Source organism: Galeopterus variegatus, unplaced genomic scaffold, assembly GCF_000696425.1.
Source record: "Galeopterus variegatus unplaced genomic scaffold, G_variegatus-3.0.2 Scaffold3416, whole genome shotgun sequence".
Classification (NCBI taxonomy): Eukaryota; Metazoa; Chordata; class Mammalia; order Dermoptera; family Cynocephalidae; genus Galeopterus; species Galeopterus variegatus.
In genome coordinates this window covers 96,371-105,017 of record NW_007729527.1, presented here as the reverse complement: position 1 = coordinate 105,017, position 8,647 = coordinate 96,371, and the positions used below count along the sequence as shown (strand labels likewise).

Genomic DNA, 8,647 nt, shown 5'->3' with positions numbered 1-8,647 from the left:
GTTTACAGCATTTTCACTAGAAGTAGATTCCATCTCAAGAAACCACTTTCTTTTGTTGTTATTTCAACAATGTTTACAGCATTTTCACTAGAAGTAGATTCCATCTCAAGAAACCACTTTCTTTTGTTGTCATTTCAACAATGTTTACAGCATTTTCACTAGAAGTAGATTCCATCTCAAGAAACCACTTTCTTTACCCATGCATGAGAGGCAACTTCTCATCCATTAAGGTTTTATCATGAGATCGCAGCAATTTAGTCACATCTTCAGGCTGCAGTTACAATTCTAGTTCTCTTGCTATTTCTGCCACATCTGCAGTTACCTCCTCTGCCGAAGTCTTGAACTCCTCAAAGTCATTAATGAGGGTTGGAATCACCGTCTTCTAAACTCTGTCAATGTTGATATTTTAACTTTCTCCCACGAATCATCAATGTTTTTAATGGCATCTAGAGTGGTGAATTTTTTGTGGGAAGGTTTTCAATTGACTTTGCCCAAATCCATAAGAGGAATCACTATCTGTGGCAGCTATAGTCTTATGAAATGTGTTTCCTAAATATAAGACTTGAAAATTGAAATGATTCCTTCATCCACGGGCTACAGAATGGATATTGTGTTAGCACGCATGGAAACAACGTTAATCTTCTTGTACATCTTTTCATGAGAGCTCTTGGGTGGCCATTACTGCTCATTACTGTCAATGATCAGTAATATTTTGAAAGGAATCTTTTTCTGAGCAGTTGATCTGAACTGTGGGTTTAAACTGTGTAGTAAACTATGGTATAAACAGATGATAGAGCAGTCAGAAGACACACATTTATTAGGTTAGTCATCTTATATGAGTGTGGTTTTTGGTACCCCACAACCATTACAATAGTAACATCAAAGATAACTGGTCATAGGCAACTGCAACGGATATAATAAATGAAAAAGTTTGAAATATAATGATAATTACCAAAATGTGACACAGACACAAAGTGGACACATGCTGTTAGAAAAATGGTTCCCATAGACTTGCTTGATGCAGTGTTGCCACAAACCTTCAATTTGTTTAAAAAAAAAGAAAAAAAAATGCGTTATCAGCAAAGTTTAGTAAAGCGAACAAAGCGCAATAAAGTGAGGTATGCCTTTGTGGGCATTCTGCTGATTGTCAGTTGTGGAAGTGTAAAATGTAGTTGGATTTTGGAAAAAAAAATGCGTTATCAGCAAAGTTTAGTAAAGCGAACAAAGCGCAATAAAGTGAGATATGCCTTTGTGGGCATTCTGCTGATTGTCAGTTGTGGAAGTGTAAAATGTAGTTGGATTTTTACCACTCATCTTAGTGTTGTGAAAGAAAAACAAGCTACTCACATGAAACAGAAAAGTATCACAGCCGGGGGTGAAAGAAATCCCAAAGTGATGGTGATGCAGGCGGCAGATGTACCTGGAGGAGAGGCATGTTTGAAACAGATGGATGGCCGCTATCCTGCTGGAGATTGACATCGCTGCCATGCTCCAGACTCCAAAATATTACATTCATTTCTCTTAACATTAGGCGCAAATAGACTTGAGTTTTCATTTTTTTGGAAAATTGTGCATGTAGTTTGTTTCCAATAAAACAAATTTTTAAGTGAATTTAACTCAACTAGGAATTTTAGAGTGAAATCATACTTTTGGCAGTTGCATATTAGTTTTGAGTGAAGTAGACCCTTGAGGCCTACTCTTAGCAACATCTCAGCTTAAATCTTAGGTATATTTTTATATAGATACTAAAATTCATTAGAAATGAGAAATTTGGTGTATGCCTGTTTTAAACTTGTTGGCATACTTAACATTTGCTTTAAGTTATTGAATGCATTTCATTAAATGAGGAATTGTTTTAGAAGATCTGTGAACCATCTTGTAATTATATACATGATTTTATATTTAATGTATCTGTGTGTATTCTGGGGAAAGGGTCAGATCTCAGAAGGTTAAGAAATTACTGATTTAATTTGTACTTTTAATTTATGTAGGATGATTATGTCAAAAATACATTATTATTTTGTACTGTGGAATAAATGAACACATCCTAGACTTGAAAAATGTAAAATTATGCATTTCCAAAACAAAATTTTTTAATCAACACATTTTTCCTTAGGGGTACAGTTTGGGTCCCCCTACTGGTTTAGTCATGTCAGCCACATAATTTTGATAATTACACATAATCTAACAGTTCACATATGTTGCAGATTCAGGCTATAAGTGTTATAGCGAGGAAAATAAGTTAGGCCTTGTGAGTAGTGTCATATTTCTTAAATGGGATGTACCTGGTAATAAACGTGTATAGTGTTAACTTTTTTGTGTTTATTCACAAAGCTGTGATATAATGAAATTAGTCTTACAAATCATATATTGCACTTAGTATAAAATCTTTATTTCTGTTTTTATTATCGGAAATGGCTATTCTCTTTGTAAAATATTTTCAAATACATTGCAGTAACCTGAAATCTATTCTTTTTCCTTTAAAAAGTAGCTGCTTTCATTATAGATTTTGTAAAAGGTAGAAGGGTCTTTAGAAATCTGTCAAATCCAGACTCTTCAAGTTATAGAAGAGGACATTGAGGTCTAGAGCGATTGAAAACTTGCCTGCAATTGTAGTAACTCAAAAAATGAATTTAATAAGAATCATTTTTCAGGCGTCATTGGCAGGTAGGAAAGGGAGTGAACATCGGGTGTGTACTTGTAACTCATTTACTCTGGACAGCAGTACTGTTGTCACTGCTCTGGCGTTCTTTATTTTGTTTATTCTGTATTGCAGATCTCTTAGGTAGGTGGTGTTGTCCTTAGTTCACAGACAGGAAAGTGGCTCAGGGAAGATCACCCAAGTAGAGAACAGCACTGAGATCAGACCCATGTCAGGGGACAACACAGTGGGCGTTCTGCTTCTCCATAGCACACGCCACCTGCAGGGCCCGCTATTACTGTCTGTGGTGTTAGGTGAATAACTAGAGAAATGTCTCCATTCTGTAACAAAGTTATGTTTGTTTAATTTGAAATCCATTTCATGTTAGGTTTTTGGCTCTTGTCCAAGGAAGAACATGCAGATAACTATTCTCACATGTCGACATGTTACTGACTATAAAACCTCAGAATCTACTGGCAGCCTTCCTTCTCCTTTCCTGAAAGCCCTAAAGACACAGAATTTCAAAGACCCTTTATGTTGTTCACTGCTGGAGCAACCTAATATTGCACACGATCTTCCTGCAGCAGGTAGTATTTAAAATACATAACATTTACTTTAGATGTTGGATTGCTTTGTTGATACTTGATACTTTCATTATTAGAGATCTTTTTGAGGTAGTTTGGTAATGATGATTAATAACAATATATTGCTATTAATCCTCAATGTTTATAGTTACAAATACAGTGTATTTGGTTTGAGTTTTAAAATTTTTCAGACACACTGTGATCTTATGAGAGTAGCTCAGATTTCTTAACTGTTATGCTTCAGAGCTCTGTTTCTTTTTGATCTTTGAAAACTCAAAATGCAAACCAATGTTTGATGTAAATTGTATGAATAACTGGTAAAGTATATTTTAATTATAAAAATAGAAAGTTTTGGATATTGAATCTTTAGAATTGCTTTCATATTTTACTTTTTATTACTGTCACTAGTTAATATCCTGCTGTCATGTCAGAAATAGATTGCCATTTACTTTTCAGTAGTTAATATGTTATAATATATAATTACTTGTTATTTGTTAAATGAATTATGTAGGGTTTGTCTTTTTTTTGCCTTTAAGTTTACTAGAATGAGAAGTGACTAAACATTTTATGTTATATATTTATTTGTTATTTACATATAATTCACTTTGTTTATGATACTCACTAAAATTTTAACTTTTCAGCTGCTTAAAATTGTCTTAGCAGTATGTGCAGGAAATGCAAAATAAATGTCATATTTGCAAAAGCAAGAGATTATTAGGAAAACAGTTGGCTTTGAAAGAATATATGCATTGTAATTGGTTCAAAATGTCAGTAAGTGCCTTGATTAAAAGAGGCAATAGAAATGATTATTTTTAAAAGCAGCCTTTATTATATAAAGGTGTTTAATTTAAAAGTCATGTAATAGAAACGTAAATTTTTTTTCTTCTATATTCATAGTTCTGAGTTACTGTCAAGTGTGGAAAATCCCTGCAATTCTGTATTTGTGTTACACAGATGTGATGAAATTAGACCTAATTACAGTTGAAGCTTTTAAGCCTATACTTTCTTCCAGAAGCTTGAAAGGTTTAGTTAAGGTAAGGTTTTAACTCATTTGAATTAATAGCTGAGTTATTACAATGCACCTGATCACAAACATAAATGTCTGGTGTCAACTTAAACCCTGAGCAGTGCTTGAAGACCCTTTTTTTTTTTTTTCCAAAGCACAGCTTTCTAACCTGGCAGTTTGAATTCGATTGTCACCCTCTCTTCTAGATGTACTTCTGTAACTTGATGAATGTCTTATTCTTGTATGATAGGTCACTGCAGTCCTATTAAATCCCAAATGTCTATGTGGACAAATGGTTTTACTGTTCAAGAAGTTTTTGTAACTAACTAATTTGGAAGATTGTAATTTTTTAGTATAGTATGAATCAAATTATTATAACATTTACTCACCTAATTTTGCTGGGGACTGGATAAGTGAAGATGGGAGAATTATGTAATGAATCTGTTCCCTGCCCTTGTGGGCTCATTTCTGAGAAAAGTACATATCAGAACACATACACAAAAATGTTTTCCTGTACAAGGGTACTTCAGAAAGTTCCCGGAAAAATAGAATTAAAAGGTAACATGAATCTTTCCATGAACTTTTTGAAGTGTCCTCAACCTACCTTTCAGGTAGTTTAGGGACTCCCCTACTTACTCTAAGAGATTTGCTGAATGCCAATAGCCACCAGTTAAAAGGGCCACTTGTTTAAAGGAAAGAGGTTATAATGGCCTTGTTCCACAGCCCTGCTCATTCTGGAGTGGCCATTAAGTGTTAAGATTTTCGTGGTAAGTTAAGTTGTAGTTACAGTCATTTCACAGGTTTCATAATTAATTTCTTACTTGATTGTCAACTCCTTGTGGTAACAGAACATGTTTTTTTATTTTGGTATCCCTGGTTCACCATGTGCCTGGCATGTAGAAGAAAGGACTCAGTATCTGTTTGTTGAATTAATGAAGAATAATACTTCAAAGGATGTCTTTCAAACTAGCTAGAGGCAGGGACAATGTTTCCGACAAATCCAATTATTTTATATTTAGCATGTCTTTCAACGTATATACTCAGTTTTGTTTGCTTATGTAATTAGCTGATCGGCTCATCACACTTAACTTAGAGATCAGTTCCCTGAGGCAGGGTGTGGCTGTTGTGTTCACCACTGTGAACACAGGTACTTCATAAATACCAGGACTCACTCTGAGAATTGAAATTCATCTGTTATATAGGGTTTAAGTTAACTTTTACCTTTTAAGAATATTTTTTGGAGGGGAAATTTAAATAACTTTTAAAACATTTTTACTTCTTGCTTTGGAGAAAATTATTTGTGGGAGGGTGAGATGGTTGTTCTGAAGAGTGCTGTTTTCTTAATGACTAAATAAAATCATCCTGAGTTAGTTCATAGTTTCCGTCAATTTAAAAGTGGTTTTTGTGGGCCGGCCCGGTGGCGCACTCCGTAGAGTGTGACACTTGGGCGCTCCCGCCGAGGGTTCGGATCCCATATACAGACTGGTCTGCTCACTGGTTGAGCGTGGTGCAGGCGCGACACCGAGCGTTGCGATCCCGTTGCCGGTCGCGATACGGGCGCAACACTGAGGGTTGCGATCCCATTACCGGTCACGAAAAAAGACAAAAAGGAAAAAAAAAAAAAAGTAAAAGTGGTTTTTGTTCAACACAATGGAATTATCTTGAGTACCTACTATGTGGTCACCACTGTGGGGCTTCCAGAACTGAGCTGGCTCCCCACATGCAGCAGTGCAAGTGGTGGTGACACCAGAGAAGAGACCCACTATGCGCCAGTCTAGGGAGCAGGAGGTTCGTCTGAGGAAAGGCTTCTTGGAGCAGTTGGCAGTTTCACTGGGTTTGAAAGAGGGGTGAATCTCAGTGGGTAGAAGTGTGCAGGGAAGACAGTGTGAGCACATGGTGGGAAGGTCTGAGGAGAGCAATGGTGAGTGTGGTGTCAGGAGTGGAAGGAAGGAAGAGGTCATGTGGGGAAGACAGGCTGGACTCAGGGTGTCCTTTTATGTTTTTTTATTGTTTTTGTCTTTTTTCGTGACCGGTAAGGGGATCGCAACCCTTGGTGTGGTGTCGCCCGCACCGCGCTCAGCCAGTGAGCGCACCAGCCATTCCTATATAGGATCTGAACCCGCGGTGGGAGCGTCGCTTCGCTCCCAGCGCCGCACTCTCCCGAGTGCGCCACGGGGCTGGCCCTCAGGGTGTCCTTTTAGACAAAGAAGTGTAGACTTCCTCCTGGGTCCATGAGGCACCCTCAGAGAGCTGTGGGCCAGGGAATGACTCACTGAGGCGTTCTACCCACTTGCCTTTTTGTCTGAAGGAGGAGAAGAAAGGCAGTGCCTATTCCATTTGGGCACAATTCTTCAAGTCCTGAGATGGGTTTGGGGCGTTTATGTGCTTCTAACTGAATTCTTGGTCTTACTGTATTATTCACTTTTTTCTCTCCTTCCAGAATATTTCCCAAAGCACAGAGATGCTGAAGAAATTGATGACAACAAATGAGATTCAGAGTAACATTTATACGTGATCCCAGGGATTGTTTTGTAATGTATATTACCTATCCATTCCTTTAAGGGGAGCAGCATGTACTGTTTTGTAGGTTTTTTTGTGGCGGGGGTGGGTGGTGAGGTGTATTTTGAGAGTGATACAATAGAATAAACTTTAAAAAAATTAGTTGTAGTTTTAATTCCTTATTTGTTGTGGTATTTTTCACAACTGAAATAAGCTAGACATTTTTTCTTTATCCACTAGATGGGAGTATTGTTTTATTTGAATATTTTAAGACAGTTAAATTTTTGAAAAGCTAAAGATATCAACAGATTGTATTAACATGGCAAACTATAGTTAATTAGGTGCAAAAATTCTATATCATATCTGAAAGTTGACCTGTTGGTGATTTTTTTTTAGATTTGTGTGAGAAGTTAATGTTATTTTATTTTTTATTTATGTATTTTTTTTTTTTTCCTTTTTTGTCTTTTTTCGTGACCGGCAACGGATCGTAACCCTCAGTGTTGCGCCCGTACCGGACCAGGACCGGCAACAGGATCGCAACCCTCGGTGCTGCCCCTGCACCTCGCTCAGCCAGTGAGCGGCCGGTCTGTATGTGGGATCTGAACCCTCGGCGGGAGTGCTGCCGCACTTCCCAAGCGGCGCACTGTAGCAGTGCGCCACCGGGCGGCCCCTATTTATGTATTTTTTTAATCGAAGCATAATTGATTATACATACTTCTGGGGCACAGTGTTGACTACCAGTATTTGTATATAGTATGTGATGATCAAATCAGTATTATTAGCATCTTGGTCTCTGCTGCAGGCAGATTGGGCACTCCATTGTGGCAAGTGGAAGTCCATGTTGCTGAGCCCATGTGTAACCTCCATCTCTGCCACTGTGGCCACTTTGCTCATGAGCCCACTGGGCACTAACAGGGGTAGCTGGGGAAAGAGGCTGACTAGTACCTATAGAATGGGTCATCCTATCCACTTGATTACTGAAGTCCTCCTCTGCTGAGGTCATCCTATGGTGAGCATTCATGTGGGACATAAATATCTTTGTCTTTTGCCCACTCAGGTCTATCTACATACCTCTTCCCCAAATGTCCTTGTTAGCACTTTTCCAATCATGTTCCTTCCAAGTCACTAACTATCCAGCCAAACCATTGGTACAGCCCACGAATTGATACATGATTGCACATCTGGCTATTTCTTCTTCCAAGCAAAGTGCACAACTAGGTGCACTGCCCGAACTTCTGCCCACTGAGATTTCTACTCACTGCTGTCCTTCAGGAATGCCCTCTGGGGCTGCAGTGCTGCAGCTGTCTACTTTCAGGTGGTGCCTGCGTATCGTGCATAACCATCTGTAAACCAGGCCCAGTCTTCTCTTCCTCTGTCAGTTGATTATAGGAAACTCCTCATGAGGCCGTAAGTGCAGGCTGGGAGACAGAAGGCAGTGTAGCAGCAGTAGGAACCATGGCATTTGGACCACTTTTTTGTGTAACTTAATTGTGCCTTTAGGACCTGCTTAGGCTCGAGCAGGTATATACAACTTCCATTTGATGATGGAGTCCTACTGTGCATGCCTTAGTGGCTTGTAGGGCTGGTAACACCCAGTTCATGATAGGCAGCTCAGGTTACATGATAACTTAGTGGCCGGTGGTTAAGCTAAGGCTCAGTAACAGGCTAAGACCTGTCTCTCAAAAGGAGAGTACTTATCTATATGTGATGGCTGGACCTTGCATTAAAATCCCAAAGGCCTGCACTGTGATTCACCTACAGGGGCTTGCCAAAGCTCCAGACAGCATCCCTATTTGCCACTGACACCTCAGCCATCATTGAATCTGCTGGATCATATGGCCCAAGGGGCAGAACAGCTTGTACAGGAGCCTGCGCCTGTTGCAGAGCCTTCTGTTCTGGGCCCCACCCAAAACTAGC

The 8,647-nt window shown here is 38.8% G+C and overlaps 1 protein-coding gene across 2 annotated transcripts in view; it reads left to right on the top strand.

The window, feature by feature from the left end:
• Nucleotides 1-6,912, top strand: part of PSMG1 (proteasome (prosome, macropain) assembly chaperone 1) — a 13,254-nt gene extending 6,342 nt beyond the window's left edge. Inside the window, exons 5-7 of one of the 2 annotated variants that reach the window (XM_008584985.1) lie at nt 3,030-3,228; nt 4,123-4,259; nt 6,672-6,912. In XM_008584985.1, the coding sequence (XP_008583207.1) occupies nt 3,030-3,228; nt 4,123-4,259; nt 6,672-6,746 (411 nt within the window). In that variant the 3' untranslated portion in view covers nt 6,747-6,912. The remainder of the gene's footprint in view (nt 1-3,029; nt 3,229-4,122; nt 4,260-6,671) is intronic. The other variant, XM_008584986.1, reaches the window with a different exon arrangement.
• Nucleotides 6,913-8,647: the final 1,735 nt, after the last annotated feature.